Source organism: Lepisosteus oculatus, chromosome 23 (assembly GCF_040954835.1).
Source record: "Lepisosteus oculatus isolate fLepOcu1 chromosome 23, fLepOcu1.hap2, whole genome shotgun sequence".
Lineage (NCBI taxonomy): Eukaryota > Metazoa > Chordata > Actinopteri > Semionotiformes > Lepisosteidae > Lepisosteus > Lepisosteus oculatus.
The window spans coordinates 6,875,558-6,897,173 of record NC_090718.1 but is presented as its reverse complement, the minus strand read 5'-3'; the positions used below and the strand labels follow the sequence as shown (position 1 = coordinate 6,897,173).

At 39.0% G+C, this 21,616-nt stretch overlaps 2 protein-coding genes across 4 annotated transcripts in view; one reads left to right on the top strand and one right to left on the bottom strand.

The window, feature by feature from the left end:
* The window catches only part of opcml (opioid binding protein/cell adhesion molecule-like), a 583,981-nt gene that overhangs the window by 332,845 nt on the left and 229,520 nt on the right, over positions 1–21,616 (top strand). For 2 of the 3 annotated variants that reach the window (XM_006642302.3, XM_015337695.2), the window contains exon 1: positions 14,357–15,198. In XM_006642302.3, coding sequence (XP_006642365.1) covers positions 15,032–15,198 — 167 coding nt within the window. In that variant the 5' untranslated portion in view covers positions 14,357–15,031. Of the gene's footprint in view, positions 1–14,356; positions 15,199–21,616 lie in introns of those variants that run through there. The other variant, XM_015337696.2, reaches the window with a different exon arrangement.
* The window catches only part of LOC107075678 (uncharacterized), a 686,550-nt gene that overhangs the window by 458,397 nt on the left and 206,537 nt on the right, over positions 1–21,616 (bottom strand). The window lies entirely within an intron of this gene.

Here is a 21,616-nt window from a genome sequence, read left to right as displayed (position 1 = left end):
TGCTTCTCAAAATCGCACAGACTAAATCCAACTTACTGTTGTAAATAAGGGTATATTACTCACTGCACTTGAACACAATCAGATACTCTTGTACAACCTGGCACTTAAGAGTTTCATTAGAGTCCATTTTTTAATTTATTAGAGTGCTATTTCACAGATAATTACCTAAATGCTATTTTAATTGCATTGTCACATGAAGTTCTTTTAAAGTACCAGATCTGCATACCAAGATCCTGCTGCAGTTTTTTTTTTCTACTCTTCTTCCTTTGGAGTCATTGGCAATTCTATCAACAGGTTGCCTAAGAGTCATTTCTACATGCGCAGAGTATAATCACTCAGAACTGCTCAGCAGCAAAAACTATAACCGCCCTGATATATACCATGGGCTTAACCGTCTCCTATTTATGATCAGCATCCCAATTATCTTTCCTGTCGAATATCTAATGATATAAGATGCATATTCTATATGCTCTAATCCATCTCTCAGAACCTTCTGTTGTGAAATACATTCTTTTCTATTGCCAGAACTGCAGCTTCATTAGAAGAATTGAATTCACTGGCTGACAGACTAAGTTAAAGATGGTGCCAGTTAGATGTGTTATCCTCTTTCTTTTTCTGCATGCTCTCAGTATTGTGGTAGTTTGCATAGATAGACAGATCAGATGCAGCCTTTAAGTGTCATTTTAAATAAAGGAAAGACTTGCCTTTGTAGTTTTTACAAATGCAGCAGCACTCTAGATAATTCTCAAGTATAAATGAAAGACAGTAATGGTGCCATGATCCCGGTAGGTTTTATTTATTTATGGGCTTTTCAGCTTTCATTTCATGACGTGTATAATGCATGTTTCTTTCCTTTTGCTTTTTGACAATTTCGACAAGGGTGGTTTTGATGTAAAATGAGAAGTAGTGCTCTGCAGATTAACTGCATATACCCGTTTCAGTATTTTCAAATGTGCAGGTCTGTTCGTATGATGTGTAAAAAAGCTGTTTCAGATCAAAATAAAGAAAGAAGTTAATGCCAGAAGCAAAAAGTCACAGCAGATGATGAGAAAAATAAAATTGTATACCCTAACACTGTTCTTTTAAGCCATGCACAAAATGTTGCTTAAGGTTCCACCGATTTTAAAACTTGAATTAACTAAGCAGTTCTACAAAACAATAAACAATCAACGACTATTTCGTTTGAATGTTCCAATTTATAGGTCTTCCTTTATCTTAAGCAATTTTTACTCTTTCTAGTTCAATGAAATGAAAACAGGACACACTTAACTGAAGTTAAGAAAATGAAACATCGCATATTCGCCACTATGGAGTGTCTTCAGATAAGCTATTCGGGAGGGATAGCGGCCTTAGGGTTTTGTAAAGTGCTCGTCGGGCTTGTAAACACTGAGCCATCACTCTTCGCCTAGGCCGGGCAATGAGATTAAGTCTGCCTGAATTCAAGAAAGATCATCCATTCCAAAGCGAATCAAAGAACCCATCCTTCTATTAAGTACTTCAAGGTTTATGATTCCACTTGTTTTCAGGCGAGCTCATTGTCCTAGCACAGTGATAATGATGGGTAGCATGCATTTAACCTTATTCTGTGCAAAGTCGACTGAAGTGCTGGCGGATAAAATTGAGCAAACCCCGTGTCACACATACAACAGCGCTTGGCTACACGGTGATCATCACGAGTGATGCGACTCCCATTTCATTTTCCTCAGACTGCTGCCTGCTTTGTTGCAGGAAGGCCAGGACGAGGATGATTTACTGTTTTTTAACTGGTGGGGACTGTGCCAGAGGAAGACAATTGGAGAGCCTGTGACTTTGCAGCAGGAAATCATTTCTCTATCTCGGTTTTGATGGAATCAAAAAGTAACAAATGTGAGGACCCGAAATAACATAACAGTGAAAGCTATAAATTTGTGGGTTGTAGCTTTTGCCTCTGTGTGTTATATAACAAACCCAGCAGCCTGTGACTGAAAAAATATCTCAAAGCAGACACTGAAAATGATCTCCAACTGAGCTTGCAGTACACTTTCACACTTTCCTGAGATTACCTGCTGCTATAAGACTGATCACTGTAGCAAAAACAATACGTATAGTATATCATCTTTGTCCACCTATACATCATAAAATGCTGCAGGGCTCTTTGTTGTGCATTTTACAATGTCCTTACATGCATACAGATCATGCTGTAGTATCACATTTGCTCTTTACACTATTGCCAAAGTTAATATTTGTCTGCAATAAGAAAAGGATACCCTGTATTTACTACCGTTACCCTATTTTTATAGTATTATCTGAACTGTCCCCCTGCAGCGCAGCCATCTCTTTGACTTTACCATTCAGCTGTGCTGCACTATCACAAGATTTTCACCCTCTGGTAATATAAATAATTGACTTTATTTTTATTTCTTTCATGTAAAGGTCCTGCTCTTTCCCTATACTTGTTTCTATCTCATAAATGCCTCTTTTCGGCGAGTCTCACATGTCATCTTTCCTCTTTATGAATGGATTACCAGATGGTTCTGTTGTCTCCTGATAAGTGTCAGGTTTTAATGACCTTGGTCTGTAGACTTTCACTTTAAAGTGACTACACTATGTATCCACTATTTCTTAAAGTGCTTTTGTGTTCGTCAGATGATATGCAGCTCTGTGCATGTAGCATGGTTGTTGCAAAAATTGAGTAATGGAGTGCTGCAGTCCCTTTCTTGAAATAAGTAATGCATCAGGCTTTTGTTGCAATTATTGTTGTTTTTTTCCTGTGGAAATCTGAAGTAATAAATTAGATCTATGTGTCACTTGATATGTAATCCAGAAGCAGCAAAATTATTCACTTAGAATCACTGCCTTTTCTCTTCATTCCAATAGTGCACTTCAATATGAAATATTTAACATTTTATATATATATATCAGTACCTTATCCTTAATAAAATTCTTGTTGTCCCTTAGGTCTAGTTAGAAAATGACATGATCATAGGGCATGTCAGAGCACGAAGTGAATAATCACAGAGCTTGCTCATCGCAGCTACGAGGATGTTTTTGCACTATGATGGCAGATTTTGTTGCTGGGTGCTGCTGCCAAGAGAAAGAGAAGCAAATCCGAACTGTAGAGGATAGTAAATGCAATATTCCAAAGTTACATCTACCACTGTTGGATGATATGTCTATCCATCCATTTTCTAACTGCTGTGTGCTGTAATACAGTAGCTGTTACAGTTTTACAATGTCCCGTACTTTGACTACATGTAATTGAAAAATCAATCACTACATCACTGTAACAACCTGTTGACTGAAGATTACTTTTAAGATAACTTTGTATCTGATGCGAGGTGCTGTACGTCTTCATTTGGCTTTGTTTAAAAACAAGCTTTTCATGTCTTCTTTTCCCCATGAACAAATTACCGTCTCAATGTACTGAGCTCTAAGCGGTAACACGTGAAAGCTATTCAGCATTGAACACTTACGCTTGAAAGAATTTAAATGCCAACAGGCTACAAGTATATTTAGCACAAAACCTTGGCATGCCACTCTTGAAATTAACATTTTCTCCCAATCATAAATTACCATAAAAGATATGTATTTCTTCACAACAAAGAAAGCCGCTTGCTTCCAAGGCAGTGTTTAGAAAATACTGAAGGATGAATGTGTTTCAGACGGTGGGTGGACGGCGCTGGGGAGGGTGTTTGTTTGTCGTACAATGTTGGGCAGTCAAGCGTGTACATTGACAGGTCTGCAGAACGGTGCATTGCTAATTTATCATTTCATAGAGCACATTACCATCCGTGAAAGAAAATGCCACTTCTCACAGTGGTGGTAAACAATGTTATGGCTTTAAACATGTCCCCTCTGAATAGCAAACAATTCAAAGGAATGAAGGTTGGGGGGGGGGGGGTGATAAAGATTACAGGCTCTGTGGATTACATTCTTATCATGTTTACCTGAGAATTTCAAGGACCTGAACCTGAGGTTATACCTGTAAATTCCTCCATTTTCCCAGCTGATTCTAAAAATCTGCCCCTGCTGTAATTAAAAAATAAATTACCTTGAAGCATCATTAATTCAGGTGGCATTACCATGTTTTCTCCAGAGGTTTACATGACCCAAGCATTCAGTACTATTATATATATATATTATTTTTTAAGCTAAAAAAGAAATACAAAAACATTAGTTTTTTTTGGATGATAGCTCAAAGCTGTAAGACCTTCCCTTCACTTCTTTAATTAAGCAGACATCTTTATGTAAGCTTCGGTCAGCTTCAAGAAGATTTTAATTAAAAAAGTGAATTAGCATGGCGTATAGAAAGCTCAGGTTGTATCACACGCAGATAGCTATTTTTTTAATTAAGTCTTATCTTAGACCAATTTTTCTGCTCTTGTTCATCATCATAATTCTCACTAATGATGCTAAGTCTAAGATAATTTCATTAAACACTGTGTCCAAATAAACACAGACTGTTGGACACTCTACACAGTGATCTTAGAACTAATAAGCCCTGATGAATAATAATAATAATAATCATAATAATAATAATAATAATAATTGCTTACACTTATATAGCGCTTTTCTGGACATTCCACTCAAAGCGCTTTACAGGTAATGGGGATCCCCTACAGCCCCACCTGGATGATGCGACGGCAGCCATAGTGCGCCAGAATGCTCACCACACACCAGCTATCAGTGGGGAGGAGAGCAGAGTGATGAAGCCAGTTCAGATTTGGGGATTATTAGGAGGCCAAGATTGGTAAAGGCCAGTGGAAATTTGGCTAGGATGCCGGGATAACACCCCTACTCTTTTCGAGAAATGTCCTGGGATTTTTAATGACGAAAGCGAGTAAGGACTTCTCATCCGAAGGATGTGTCCCCATCACTATACTGGAGTATTAGAAGCCACACAGACCACAGGGTGACCTACTGGCCCCACTAACACCTCTTCCAGCAGCAACCTTAGTTTTTTCCAGGAGGTCTCTCATCCAGGTACTGACCAGGCTCACACCTGCTTAGCTTCAGTGGGTTGCCAGCTGTGAGTTGCAGGGTGATACTGTATGGCTGCCAGCAAATATAAGTAGAATATCAAAGGACAAGTTCTCCGGTTGACATATGATAAAAGTAGCCCAATGCGTAAACCATGTACAACTAGCAGTGCAGCCAAAACCTCTGTCACTTTCTTATAAAAAAAACAAAATTGACGGCCTTAGTAACTTGTTAAATACATATGCACAGAATTGGAAAGAATTTACAGAAACTGAAAAGGTGGGCGCATCATGCAAATTACACTTTCTACATTAATAGCTTTCGGATGAAAATTAGATGTTGCCCAAGCTGATATTCTATCGTCGTGTCAGGCAGCCCATTAGAAAGTGCCACAGCGCCGCGAGTATACGAAGTGATACCGCTGGAATGTTTCAAAGCAGTTGCGTTCGCCATATGTGCTGTTATCGCCTGTAGCTGTGCAAGCCTTGAGCTGGTGAAGCACATTCTGAAGGATGGCATTATAATGGCAGTGAAGCACATCAATATAATACAGTATTAGATAACATTTAACAAGGTATCTATAATGCATAATGGAATTTATAAACCACTTCTTCTTTTGGTTTCATGATTATTTCCAGTAATGTACTACAGTATATCTATACTGTACATGTACTATACATTAATCCTCAACAGATTTATTAGATTAGATTGTTCTATTTAGGTATATACTTTATGCATTAAAAATAAGTGTATGGACTTGGAACATTAATTGTATTTAAATATCAAATAAATTTAAAGATTTTAATTTGTATATTTTTGACATCCTATTAATTAAGCAGCTATTCAGGACTGACCGCAATACAATCTTGAGTGACTGCTGTATAAGCAATGAATCACCTCATTAGGCACAGGTGATGAGATGTTTTAATCTGTTGAATGCCCAGCCTTGTGGAAATAAGAGAGGAAATCACAAAAAAGGAACTGATCTATTCCATTTAGCAAGACAACAATGCCTTTTTGCCACTGGTATATAGGAGTTTGTCTGTGCACAGCTGCCTCTGATCTTGGCTTTTTGCAGCCAGCAGTTTCCAAGCTGGCACAACGTTACAGCCAATCACAGTCTGTTTGCCTGTGATTGATCACGATCTGGGAGTCCACGAGACGTGTCCTTCTCTTTGCAGCAGGTCGCCACAACCCGCAAACTGGCAGTACAGCAGTGAGAAGGCAGTAGCATCTGCAGGCCAGATGGGCACACGGGGGCCTGCCTAGTGCTCAATAAAGCTCATCGACCTGGACACCTGCAGACAGAGCTGCCCTGCAGGAGCAGGGCTGCACCCTGGTCTAGTCATGCCACACGGTACTGTACTGTACCTCCATTTGTACTGATTAAGGGCAACTGGGCTGCACAGCCCCATGCCTGGCACCTCACTAGCCGCTCTTCCTGCGGGCTCATCCCAGCATGACAACATTCCAGCAGGGCAACTCGCATCCTCCTGCTGCCTGTGCACCAAAGGCTCTCTTGCCAGATGGGAGAGTGACAGTCACGGCATGGATATCTCACTTGCCAGACTCAAGCCCCAGTGAACATTTGTCGGATGAGCTGGGGCTCAGAGACCAATGCTCAGGCACATGCTTATCTGGGCAAGGGAGAAAAATGCAACAGAATCCCACAAGGCTGCATCTGTAACCTGGCGAGATGCGTTTGTCATAGATATACACCTTTTATTGATTACAGTGGTGGTGACACATGCTGCTAGACACTTTCACAGCAGAACCTCATTGATCAGCCATTCTGATGAAAAACTTTAATCAGCGCAAAGTATTACCTATAAATCATGTTAAATCTGATACTTTTCTTTTGGTGGTCAGTATTCATGAACAAGCGGTACAGATTTTGCTGAACCAACAGTAGGGAAAACACCTGAGAAAGCTCACATGACAGTGACTCATTTTAAATATGTAACGCCCTGCATTTGGATGCTGCAGTTTTCAGTAGCCACACAGTGTACCCAAGTTGAATTTTTTCACTGTCCTAAAGAGCACACCTTGTGAATAAATTTACGAATTGAATGAATCAGTGAATTCTGAGAGGTTTGTCATTTAAATTGGGAAAATTCAGTTAACTTCAATGTCAAGCAAAACTGCGGTTTTAAAATGCACCTAACCATTGTGGGAGAGGTGATTCTTCCATGCCTGTGCACTCTTTGTTTTTTAAAAAGGTTTAAGTACACAGTTCAGAAGCTCTCATGGGCTGCCAATCTAGAGAAAATCACAACATACAGAAACTTAATGAATCAGTAAGTCAGGAGCTACTCTGTCAAACAAAAATCTCATTAAATAACCCTGAAAACTATTTGTCAAGCTATTGTACTTTCATTACTTAATACTTGACAGTATGAATAAGCTAACAGCTATTCCCTAACACCCTAAAGACATCATCATAAGCAAAAGAGCTTAACTTGGACAAATATATTTAGTCATACCATCAAATTCTTTATCTATTTTCACTATAAACTATAGTTTTGCCAATAATGTATCTTATTTTTAACATGTAAAAATAAATAAAAAAAATTGAATGTTATCTTATAATATCTACTGAGCATTTCACCCTGAAAAACACCATCACACATACTGTAGCTCCTTTTTTTACTTTTTCTTTACCATCTTCATAATTCCAGAAAAGGCTGTTAATGTACTATAGTTTGTAAACTATATGTAAAAATGCAGAATAATGATCAATTCATGTCTGTCTAATTCTACTTTCATTCAGTACTGCAGCAGTGAAAGATAAATAATGTAAGCCAGAGTACTGTACATGTTGGTAGGCCAGGAGGTGGCACTCTTTCCTCTGGACCAGAATCTGTTACCCAACGCCCCAGTATTGTGGCAGGCAACACTATCTGACATGTGAAGCCAAGGACTTGAATACTTGGTCATGAAAGACCCCTTGACACTGTTTGTAAGACCAGGAGTGTTAACCCCCATGTCCTAGCTACAAACCACTCTGGATCTGCATAGTCCTACTAGCCTTGCTTTCCACCTTAATTCAATTGGCGAAGACATTTCTATATTTTCTATCTCTCCTGCCACGTAATGGGGCTGCAGGCACATAGTGGCCGCCTCTTGTCAGACAGTGGGTTCTGCACTTAATGGGTGGATGAAATGGGTTCCTTTCAGTATGTAAAGGGGTTCACAGTTCCTTTTGGAAGACCTGTTACTGTATGCAAATGCAACAATTCTTTGGTCCTTTGGTCCAAGCTACTTAAGTATCTTAAGACATGAACAAAATGTCTGTAAATTCACAGTTCTTAGGATTTAGTTCTTCACATATAATGACTCAGCTTTAAGGTACAGCAATATATTACAAAGAAACCAAACCTGATTTCTGGCTAGTTGGGCATACTGTAAGTACTCGATGGTCCAGAAGATGCAACAAAAACCTTACTGAGTCAGTTTGCATAAAGATAATTTTTTCTGTGACTGTTTAGTAGTAGGTTACATACAGTACTTTACACTACACACTCTGCTTTGAGAGCAGAACATAAATATGATCTAGTCTATAACAAACAGTGCTACATCTAGATTTTAATTGTCAGGCTTTTGTGACTGCTGTTTTCCGTAAAGATGAGGACATTGACATTTTCAGTGTAATGAGCTGGAAAAACGTGTGCACAAATAAGTGCATGGCTTCACCTCAAAGAGAGATTGAAGTACCATTTTAACACTCAGTACAAATTCTGCAGTAGCAGCCAACATACATTTCAGTGTGAGCACAACACACTTTCTTGTAAAAATCCTCTCGCCTTCACATGTAGGAGAGAAAGACACGTGAAGATCACACAGACAGAGCACCAGTCTCTGGAGAGCCAGTCCTCCTGGAAGAAGGTTAAGTTCTGTCTCCTGGTTGCAATAGAAGGGTTAAGGTTTAAACACTTCCTGGAAGGCATCCTCTGAGGAGCTGGCTGGCTCTGTTGCGATTAGCACAGGGAAGACCGGCGGGGAAGGTGAAAAGCTTAGCCCTCTCCATTGTTTCAGCTCCAAAGGTTAGGAGCTCAGCTCTTGACCTCAGGTGACTATGGAGATGCTGCTCTCTGGTAGAGTTTTAGTCTGCAATCACTGGGGTGGGCAGCAAGGTTTCCCATCAGCAATCAAGCAGACTGGGAAGACATAGATTTTTCCAGGCGCATCTTCCAATTGGGGCTGCAGGATATTTTAGATACAAAACTGGTGACAGCAGTAGACTGTAGTACAACATTTAGGCTCATAAGCTGCCAAAAGCAGATAAGAGCAGACTACGCAGCCTGGAGCAGATGGAAAGTCTTTTCATGGAGAGGTAGTCATGGACAGAGACATGTTCCAATTCACAAAACACTCATTTCCGGGGTATGAATGAATTGGATCATCATGCGTTGAGAACGACTTGTGGCAAAGAACAAATTTTTCATGTGAATATGATAAGATAAGATATGATAATAAGATATGAATAACTTTGGAGAAGATTGGAAGATGAAACTGAGAGGAACATTTAGAATTACTTTAATACTGCATTAATAATTACCATTACATACAGTACAGTAGAAGTGAGCTTTCAGAGATTTACAGTACTTAGGACTCCAGGGACAAACTACAGTTTCTCTTTATGATTCAGAACTGTCTTTGGTTAGTCACCTGTTCTGAGCAGCTGGTCATCACTCTTGCACAATTTGGCTTCTTAAGTCCTTTTGATATCATTCGTAGATTACATCCCTCACTGTTGCTCAGGAGTTTTGTCCTAACAAATGTTGATGTTTGAGCACAACACTACTACAATAATGTCAGGTTACACATCGAAACCTATGCCTGAAAGAAAAGAGCAATGGAACTCTGTCACTCAGGTGGGGACGCCTTTCTTTATATCATGTTACTAAAAAAACAAGAAGCTTCTTCACCCCTGCCTGAGGAGAGGTACAATATCCACAAGGCTCTCTCTTCCTCCTTTCTGTCACTTCTCCGATATTGATCCACAATCTCTGTGTCTCTTTCAAAAGCAAACGTCTTTAATAGCTTAAGGCTCTTATTTCTATGCAGTATAAGGCAGAGATGTAGCAAGTCTCACTGTGTTTGTTTCACCCTACAGAATTTGTGGGGATTCCTTCTTCTGTGGGGGGGGGCTGTACAATCACACTTTCTTACCCGAATAAATGCATCACAATGTCTTTTCAAAAAAACTTTTTTTTTCCCCTCGGGTTCATTTCTGCAAACATACCTGCATATTTGTCCTGCAGCAGTTATTGAAGAGACTTGGCCCCTTAATGACTGATGTGGGTCTCAGGCTCTACACTTGACAGCACTGCAGTTCCTTCTATGCGTACAGTGTGCCTGCCAGGGTATCATTTAATCAAGAGGTCTGCCAGCTTGGGAACAGCTCCTTCAGCCCCTCATGGAGGACTTCATCGGGTCTGAATTGAGAGTCTCGGAGTCCATTCTTGTCCTCTTTGGTTCTCGATTAAGGGTCGGTGAGCTTGTGTGCCACATGGTCGGCTACATGCCTTCCCACTATAGCTCCATGTCTAGCCTTCCTAGTGAAAGTCTGGAAAGCCTGAATAATAGTTGTCTAATGCTTACATATCCTGTTGGGCCAACCATGTGATGGTGATGTCACACTGTCCCATAACTTGACATCTAATTGCAGACATCAAAGAGGTTATTATGCTAAACCTGTAACTCCGGTTCCCAGAACGATAAGCACATCGATGCAAGAGGAGAACTTGGAGCCATGTAGTACTATGTCTCCGCAGAGTGGGCGATGGGGATGGAGCATCGCGTTCTTTACTGGTGTCGGCACAAAGATTCAGCTGATGTTCCCTTGGCTGGTGGCAGATCTTGAACATGAAAGGGAACCATGTGTAGCCAGCTATCTTTCCGCACAACCCCAAAGAGAGACCATGCCTTTTTTCGCTCGTCATTTAAACATTCAAGTCATACTCCACCAATAAACTGAAAATCCCAGGTGTTGTCAATGTGGTGTGATTACCAAATTATGAAAGGCATATGTGTAAATGGCTCAATTACTGTACCAAGCAAGCTATTACATTGCATGCATAATATTATACAAACAGTTCTTTACTCATTAAAACTAGCAATGAACTACATAGCCTTTTTTCCAATTTACACTATTTCCCTCATTTACTTTATTGTACAGTATATCAATATCAATTAAAAATGTAAAAATATGCACTACTTTTCACAAATAATAACTACCTTCTACACATCTCAAGGGCATTTTGTAACAGTGGACCCATTATTAGTATAGAGTGGTTTGGGCTGACACAATCTATCCAGAATTGGAAAGTGGTTTATCCCTTTTAATGGTTATGTAAACACGCCAGCACAGGGTGCAGGACAGAACTACACACTGGTTGAGACCTCAGTTCGTCAAGGTGCTTCCACACATACAAGCGAACAGGGACAATTCAGAGACTCCATGTTACCCAGCCAGTATATCTCTGGGAGGTAGTATAAAGCAGGAACTTCCAGAGAAGGCCTACAGAGAGACATTGGGAAAACATGCAAATCTCACCCAGGCTGGAATCTATCCCAGGACATGGGAGCTGGGTTCCTACACATACAGTGAGGTAGGTGAGGTGAGGTAGCAGCACGATCCACCACAAATACTTGGCCACCAACTCAAGGCTAGTTTCTCACATTGGCTTCCTTTCCAAAAAGTAGCGCATACACATTTTTCAGTCACAGCATTAGGAAAACATAGTTTATGTGCACTGCCTAATGATGAATTCAGCTGTGCCACAATACAAACAGTTTTTCTGCTACTCCAAGAACAGCTTTAGAGATTTATCCAGGCACTGAAAGACATTTATACATTACTTAGTCATTAAATAACAACAGATGGATAAAACAGTAACTTTCAAATTCTAAATTTTATGTTATTCTAAGTTGTTCAGTTGGATACAGCTTTTACCACTATTTCAGTAAAATGTCTATATTATATTGCAAAAACTGGTTTCAGGTTGTCATCTATGACAAATAATAATCAATTCAATAATTATGACAAATTGTTAATTAGGAGAAATACTGTACTGTACATATCCAGATATCTCTTTTCTGGAATATCATAGGCTTTGCACACATGTTTATTATCCAAATAAAACAACAAATAATGATAAAACAATTCACCAGTTCAGATAAAGAGCAGAATGAACAGTAAAAAAGGTGGAATATTTGTATAAACATCAAAATGTAATAAATCTGTAAAACAGTAAAGTGTAATTTGATTCAGCCTTGCAAGAATGTTAAGTAATAAGATTGAGACTAATCGCAGCATCACATACTGTACTGTCACCAGGAATGAATAATTGAAATCAAGACCAGATAATGAACTTTTATGTCAAACTCTCTACCTACTGTAACTTTCCTCCAAACGCCCTGTATCAGCAACTCAGTGGAATAATTCTACATCTCTTCTAAAAACACAGTTCATGTTATTTTATTAATTTACACAGATATCTGATATGATTGTATCTGCATGTTCGTTACATTGCTGACAAAACATACTGTACATACATCTCACCACCAGGTACTGTAAGAGTGAATAAGTGATTCACTGAACTTATGGACATTTTTGCACACCGCAGACTCTCATTTCAAATATTTACTTTGATTAACAGAAAGGCACAGGGAATGAAAAAAAATCTTGAAGCTTTAATATGAAAATTGAAAAAAATTAGATATGAATCTTTGCTCTTCCTACAGCAAAAAGATGACCAATTAAGACTAACCAACATCTCAAAGTAATAGAAATCACATGAAGACTGAACAAAAAAAAAACTTTTCCACGTGCTACGCACTTTGCAGGAAGTGGCATTTCATTTTTCAAATTGGATTATCTTATATGACACTAATAAGCACACCGAAACATGAAAAGGCTTACATAACTTACAAAGTGGCAGCACTAATTTGTATGTTCTCTACACTGCAGTCAGTAACAGACAGCCACACAAGTTTGAGAACAAGTCAAATAAGAGACCCCAAGGATTTTGCCTGCAGTTAGCAAATAGTATAGAACAGTACATACGATATTTGCGTGAGCAATGAGCTTTTTCATAATTACAAAAGCAAAAAAAAACTTTACCAAAGAGAAGATCCTAACTGTTAGAACTCTACTACAGTACCAGCACAACAAAGAATGCTGGTATCTGAACATCTTAGTTCACAACCAACCGTCCAGTTTCCACATTAAATTTATATAATACATGAAATATTTATAACGTGCAGTAGCTGTTCCATAACTTCAAAGTCTAAACAAGTCGTGTACAGTATAGTAAAGTATTGTGTATAGTATCGTATTAGTATTCTATTAGCAGCATACTGTAGTATTCTGCCATTTTGTTCTTTTATTTACAAAAATTTTAACTTGTTTCAGGCCTGATTAGCTTTCATTACACGAACCCTTCATTTGAAACACAATCTGGCTAAGGCAAGACCAGTACTGGTAATGCTGTTTAATCTGCACAGCCATCAGGTGAAATGGACCTACCCAATGCTTTATCTTTTTCACGCTGAGACAAATTAATGTTAGATAAAATGTGAAGTTTGTGTAAGGAGAGTTTATGGGGATACAATTTTCTTTTGTAAATGTTCTTTTTCAGCAGCACATTTAACGTTTTCTTTAACAAAGTTTATTTTACTTTCCCTTTAAATACTAGAAGGTGACTTTCCATCTATTCCATCAGATTTGCTGCAAATAGATATAAAAAAGTCCTTTAAAATGTTGCCAAGCACAAGATCAAATTAAATGCTCACCATTATACCTGTGCTAAACAACATCTTATTACTGGCTGCATATTTACTTGTGTGCATGTAATGCAACTGCATCCTTCATGGATTAAGCACAGCAGCCTCAATCTTCCTTTTCTATGAGCCAGAAGGAAAACTATTACAACATAATAAATAAGTGCCTTCCCTGGCTATAAAATAACTCACTAATCACTCCATAAACTGCTGTTTCGACTTACCTTAAATCCCTTTTACAGCTCTATTTATCACTTGTAGACAAACCCTTAGTTCACATCTTCTGTTATGCAAACTTACAGTGTGTGTCGGTGGGGGGGATCAACACATCCAAAACAAGTTCAAACAAGAAATATGTTAAAAACAAATGTACAAATACTATAAACGTAGGAGAAAACTCATGACCTCAATACATCGGGATAATAAAAATGCTATGGGAATCGTTTGTGTAAAAGAAAAAAAAAAGAAGTTTGGGAACACCGCGTATCGATGCGGTGCGCTCATACAGTATATTAGTCAATTGCTGCCATGACGACCATCTTAGCCTGCATTTCAGAGATGTTTAGAGCAAGGGGAACAGCTGGGATGCTGAGACGAGTCGGTCAGTCTTACAACCTGAGAGAGAGAGAGAGCACTGCAGTCTGCCACTCTGCACACGAGAGAAGGATACCCATTTTACAGCATCTTTGCCTCCTCTTACGCACTCTTCCAATCTGTGATAGAGCTGCAGGTCCTCCTTTGGATTTATAAACATAACTAGAAACAATAAATAAATAAAAATCAACCTGGATTTACGTTTCAACTTATTTCCATGACTCTTCTGGTTTACTGATTGCTTTGATTTTTTTTGGTTTGTTTGATCCACCGATTTGATGCGCTTTTTCGAGTCTGTGCAAGAAGACTTACCCTGCGTGTTGGGCGATTTCTCCTGGGGCTATTACAAAAAAGATTTGCCGGGCAGAAGAGACGATCTCACCTTATCATTGTGCAAATACCCCTAACACAGATTTCTGTTTCCTTTTTTTAAAAAACTCGGCATCCCGTTTGATCGCCGCTGAACAGCGCTCTTGTGAATTCCAGAAGCCTGCAACTGGAGTTCCGTTTCTCCTCGCACTTCTGCGGTGTCTTAAAACTCTCAACAGAAAGGGGAACCACAGCTACAGCTATTGCAGGAGTTAAAATACCGAAAGTTTCGAATAAACTTTAAACTCACCTGCAAAAGGAGTATTCCAGGTTCAATTAAGAGTCTGCCTTGCGTGAACTGGGAGCTGAACTGTGGCTGAAGATGGGTATTTGTGGCTATTTTGTGGTATCCTGGAAATGCCTGGTCGTGATAGCGCTAAGACTGCTATTTCTTGTACCTGCAGGAGTGCCTGCCCGGAGCGGAGAATCGTCTTTTTCCAAACCGATGGACAACGTCACCGTTAGACAAGGGGATAATGCGATCCTAAGGTAGGGTTCTTGATAATATGATTGAATTATTATTTGTTTTAATTGCATATCGCTTCCTTCTTGGAGATCTCACATTTGACCACTAGATGTTACTGTCATTGTGTGGCTGCGCAGTTATGCGCGTGACAATGTTGTGAGGCACTTAACAGGTTCCAGGTGTGCGTTTTGGTCTGGTGTCGCGACAGCACAGAAATATTGGTTGTGCCGCTGCATGAGCTGCTGGCTTTCCGCTCTTGTTAAATGCACAAACGGTTTAGTGAGTTCCTGTACTAAAGAATTAAGAAGACGTGCCATTTGCTTAAGCAAAGGATTCTTAACCGTGTATGAAACACGTGTGGGAGGTGCTATAAATATTAATAACTGTTTTTTTATGGAAATAAAAGACCCATGCAATTCTTTGATGTGGCTGTTGTACTGAAGTCAAGCTGTTTTGTTATTTAAACAAATCCAGATTTTACGTCTAGCATACTGCACGCGTATGCACGCTTTATTGTGTGAGCATTCACAGCGTTTGTTTCTGGATTCGAATCATGGTAGCCCGTGACGAGAATGGGCAAAATGGTGATGTTGCATGCAGGTTGGGTGGAGTGCGCTTGGCCGGAGTCGGTTTTAAATTGGGCACTGTTGAGATGGAAGTAAGCAAAGTTTTGAGAAGTTCAAGCATGCCTGGTCAATGTTCTACGAGTAATATGATGATAACAGTTTTCTTTTTGGATACTGTAGGATTTTCTACGATGGGTATCACGCAACTAGTGTCTTCTGAGTTGGTGATTTTTTTAAATTCCCGTTTGGAAGATGTACTGTATATTTCTCTACTACACTGCCTTCACATGCTGTATTATCAGGAAACATACCCTACAAGTATGAATGCAAATCCTTTTGCTGTTTGAATCTACATGGTATTGCCAGACCTAAATAATAGAGGGTTTGACAGAGGCTTTATTCAGCCTTTTGTGCAACAGTGGGAAAGTGGATCTTATGTCACATCCCAGCCTGGTTTTGCCAAGAGCCTGGCACCAGCCACAGCAGGGTCCTTTTTTAGAGAAATAAAGAGGAGCCTGTGGCTGCACCTCCTGGTACTGTACATGCTGGTCGCACTCGCTGCTGAGGGGAAATACTGCATTTATACCATAGAGGCACCAATAAGCAGCAGTCTTGGAGATCCTGCCCCAGCAATTGTAATGTGTGCAGTATTCGTGATGATAATGACTATCTTCTTTATTAATGATGTGTTTGTTAAAACAGAATCAGTTAAATTACCCAATAAAGCAGTGTTCCTTGATGCACCTCGAATCCCGCTCCATATTAAGACCTAAACATGACACTCTGTTTTACTGTACAGTATATGGCAGACAGCATAGTGTCTTTTGCATGACTCAAATTATCATTTCTGTATGTAACAAATATCCTACCAATACTGTACATTTGCTTAGAAGGCAGTACACAGCCTTTTCATTAGTCAGATATGCTAATGTGTAGGGGATGGACTTCTGTAATTTTCTCTTGACAGTTTTGTTCTGAACTATGTATAGTGGTGCATTAGAGTCACTTTCAATAGAACTGCTATTCGATTGCTTTTAGAGAAGGTTATAAGGTACAATAATCTAGGGCTCCACCACTCTTAACACTAAGTCAAGGCAATCAGTAATGCAGCCACTCCACTGTTATATATAGAGGAAGGTGTATATCTTCTATGGTCATAAGTGAATTTATAAACAGTTAATAAATACAGTACCAGAACTGGATGCTAGGTGATTATTTTGTATTACACTTTTGATATACAAAAATGATCACTAGTTGATTGGGCTGCTTTATGGGCAGTGGCTGTGGGATGATGGGTCATTGCTCACACCTTAGTTTTTCTGTCTGGGGAAGCATGTATGTGACATAGCATTACAGAAACTAAAAATGTCTGCCAAGACAGCTGTTTAGCTGCACCTCCTGTATACCAAGCATTGGAGTGACACAACAAGAAACAGAATTCAGAGTGCCCCTAGTGGCTTTTTACCTTTTCTCCCTTTTTTTTACTTGTTTATTTCTTGTATTTTTCATAGCCAGTGAAAGAGTCCTAAGACGTTCCCAAAACTTGCCATTCAGTTCTAAACAATTGCCATTTTACAGCCTGGGACCAATTGATCGACAAAGCACTTGCAATCCAGTCTAATCCGATCCAATGGGACTTGCTTTCAAAAATAAAATGTTTGTTTTATGGGAGAAGTAGCCTGAATTTAATTACTTGATTTTCAAAGTTAGACGTATTTAAATGAAACCTAGAATTATAAATACTGTAGCAGCAGATGTGTGCTGTGATAGCAGTAAGATGTGTGTTGAGGCGGCTGAAGTGAACACCACAGTTCTTTCCAAAGGTTTGTCAAGCAATACAGAACCATTCAGGGTAAAACTCCTTCATGATTCTGCTGTCTGCTTCAATTAGAAAATACCCTGTTATAATACATTTAAAGTTTAGGAATTAATTTGTCATTTTATGATAAGAGCTGTAAAGCTGGCTTTCACATAGGAATTACTGTATAAAGAATGTCACGTAAGAATCCAGATGTTGATTATTATTCAGGTTTAAGAGCAGAAGAAGCTAGGGTGCTGTGGCCGAGGACTTCATTTGTTTTTCAGAATCTTTTGGTTATGATCTTTAGCCTCGTAGATAGACCCACATGGTTAACAGGCACCCTGTCCTGCACTTGCTGTGAGGTCGAGCTTAAATCTCTACTCCTGTCTCCATCGGTGTCAGCCATCTACAAATCTACATAATAGAAGACAAATCAGTGATTCTGTGAGGGGAATCGTGTTGTATCCAGGTGGGGGGAAAGGGGGGGAGGGGAATTATCTTTGGTCGAATGAAAAAGGTGAGTAGTTTTTGTTTTTTTGTATTTTTGGATCCCTCATTTCATTTAAGTAATGTTTTTAGATGGTAGTTTCTTAATAACTGAGCACTAGAATAGATATATATATATATTTATTGTCATATGTTTTGTAACCAGACTCAGTGCCTGTAGGATCACAAACACCCAAGAGAGCATGCATCCTGCGCTTAGACCTGTGGAAATATAATCAATAAATAGCCTTTGCAATAATGAGATTTAACCAATAGAGGGCATATCAATGCCTGAATTCTCAAAAATGTTATATGTATTTGGTATTTGTATTATGATTCAATATTTCTCAGATATTATAACCCAACCTGGAGCTTGTTTCAGGGCTGCTGGATTGGCGAGTGTCTAAGAAGGGCAGGTGTGTAAGATTTTAGAGGAATTATCAGTAATGAATCAGTTTTTGTGACATAACTCTACCGTATGCTTTATTTTAGTTTAGACAAACATAGTATATCAGACCTGAAGTAACCATATCTAAAATATCAGGCCTACTTAGAGGTGATTCCTTTACACAGCTTTTTTAAATCACAGTTGTTCCAAACCTTTTGAAAAGAACTCAATTCACTTCAGGACTTACAAAGAAACAACTACATGTAAAAAAAAGGTTATACTGGACTGTGAAAGTGACACGTATTCACAACATCAATGCAACAGCCTGAGTGTACAGAAAGATACACCTACGGAAGGATTCAAAAAGCGACACAGCAAAAACAATTAAAATAATCATACCCTCATTGCAGCCACATGCACATTAATTTGTGATGGTAATAAAAGATGGCAAGCTAGCATGTGTGAAGTGCTTAAAATCCTGTTATGTCCACTGGTGAATAATTTGTGGATGCTTTTTGCGTGTGGCTATAAAGTGCCACAGTATGACAGATTTACAAGGATATTATGGGTTGAGTACTAGCCATTAGGTAAGCACACATTAGTCCATTACATTAGTGTTTCATTTTGAAGAATTCATGTTTTTTTGGCTTTTCCATTTCTCAGCTGATCTTGTTTACATTGTTTCTGGATTGTGTTTGACACAATGGGGCTCCCTTGCTAAGAAGCTGTATCAATATACTATACACATTTTGTCTGACTTAATTCCCAGAGATGAATTGAATTATTATATTAATCCCCTGTTCAACAGTGAACTCTATTGGAATGGGAAATTGAAGCACCAGTAACAGAGGGTAATTTCCATTTTTGGACAGGTAGAGTTGAAAAGAATGATGAGCAATTAATCTTCAGAAAAGAAAAAAAAACACTGATTTCAGCTTTTAAAGGTGAAAAACTTCAGTCCCATCTGGTCCTAAACCCATGCAACTGAAAACAGTGCAGTATACAGTATAGTACAGCACAATACAAATGTATCGTTAGTTATTATACATTAACCTTATGTTTTTTTTAACCAAACAAGGGTAGCACTGAGTCACTGAAAATATCCACTTACATTGCTTTCTCCTTAAGAAAGTTTTTAATTCTAAAGATGGGTTTAAATATGTTATGATTGGCAGCTTCATACAGAAATCAGATATAATGAGTTCCAATTATTGAAGCTATTAACAGAGAATCCTAGTCAGAAATAGACTTGAAATCCAGCCTGTTCCACAACATCACAGCAGAGGTACAGTGGTTGTTAACTGGAGACAGCCATCACTGTTTCTCCATTGACAGGGTAAAAAAAAAAATCATTGCAACTTATAGTGTATAAATGGAATGAAATTTGAAGCTCAAACTTATTTTTATACTTTTCCTCACATATTTCCATTAATATTTTAGTACCAGTTGTGTACGTACAATATCTGAAATAGGTTTTCTTATGAACTTTAAAGTGTTTCCTCAAGGACTTTGGTAAGCATAAGGAAAGCAATCATTTGATGAAATGACCTGCTCCTGGGGCCTAGTATACTACATACTATGAAGCCACGAGTAGCAGCATAATTTACATGATCCTCTGCTTTCAAGGATATTGAACGCTACAGTATGCCAAATCAGAATATCTTACACAATGGCTTCTACTCCAGATTGTTTTTTTGGGATCATTTTACAGATGTATCAATAATTAGCCAGATGAAGCCTGTTTCTTAATCTGACTTCTGCCTGTGTTTCATCTGTGGTCACTGTGTACATAACACTGTGGTGGTACAGTAAAATATGTAACAATGTGTTTTATTACTCTAGAGATAGCGCTGCTGCCTCATAGCTCTTAGTTTAGATTATAATAATAATTGCTTACACGTATATAGGGCTTTTCTTGATACTCCACTTAAAGCACTTTACAGGTAATAGGGATCCCCTCCACCACCACCAGTGTGTAGCCCCACCTGGATGATGCGACAGCAGCCATAGTGCACCTGGACTCTCCCCACACACCAGCTTTCAGTGGGAAGGAGAGCTGAGAGATGAAGCCAGTTCATAGATGGGGATTATTAGGAGGCCATGATTGGTAAAGGCCAGTGGGAAATTTGGCCAGGATGCCTGGGTAACATTCTTACTCTTCTCATTATATGCCCTGGGATATTTAATGACCACAGAGAGTCAGGACTTTGGTTTTACATCTCATCCAAAGGAAGGTGCTTGTTTTATAGTATGGTGTCCCTGTCACTATACTGGGGAACTAGACCGCAGGGTGAGCACCCCCTACTGACCCCACTAACATCTCTTCAAGCGGCAACATAGTCTTCCCAGGAGGTGTCTCATCCAGGTAGTGACCAGGTTAACACCTACTGAGCTTCAGTGGTCTTCCAGGGTGATATGACTGCTGGCTCCTGGACTAGTGTGAGATTGCATTATTCCTTCATGGTTTTTTTTTTTTTGGGGGGGGGGGTTAAAAGGGAGCTTTGGTTTCCTCTCACCTTCCAAAGACACACTGGTCAGGTTAAAGGGTGCTTCAATCATTCGTGTGGTGGACTGGCATCTTTATCAGGGCATTGTACTGCCTTATACCATGTGGTTTTGGGATAACATCTAGCTGGCTGCAACCTTTACAAGGATGATACAAAGTTATGATGGGGTATACACACACACATACCCATACAGAAGACATATATCAGTAACCAAGGCTTAGCGTATGAATGATCACTGGCAGTACAAACCTTCTGTGTAATAGTTTGTCTGCAATCATTACAACAGGCATAACATAATATTGAGATCAGGACATGTGTTAGAGCACACCCTTAAATGTTTTATTGGTTTCCTTTTATTTTTATCAGCTCTTCTTTCATTTGAATAATTACACTCAGAATCACATATTTCATCATAATGTTCATAAAATTAACATTACTGTACTTCTCAAAATAAGCAGTGTGTGAAGGTCACATTAAAACCAATTCACAATGGAGATAATCCACACAGAATCAGTGGCAGTTCAGCGTTCTATATATGCTACAAACTTTCTTTTTAATAAAGACTTACTGAGGCAATTTTCTATTAATACTAGAAGTTACTCTTTCAATGACAAATCATGCAGTTTTCACAAGAAATGACCGTCACGGGACATTTCTGTATAGCACATTAATAGTTCTAAAAGACCAGTTTAT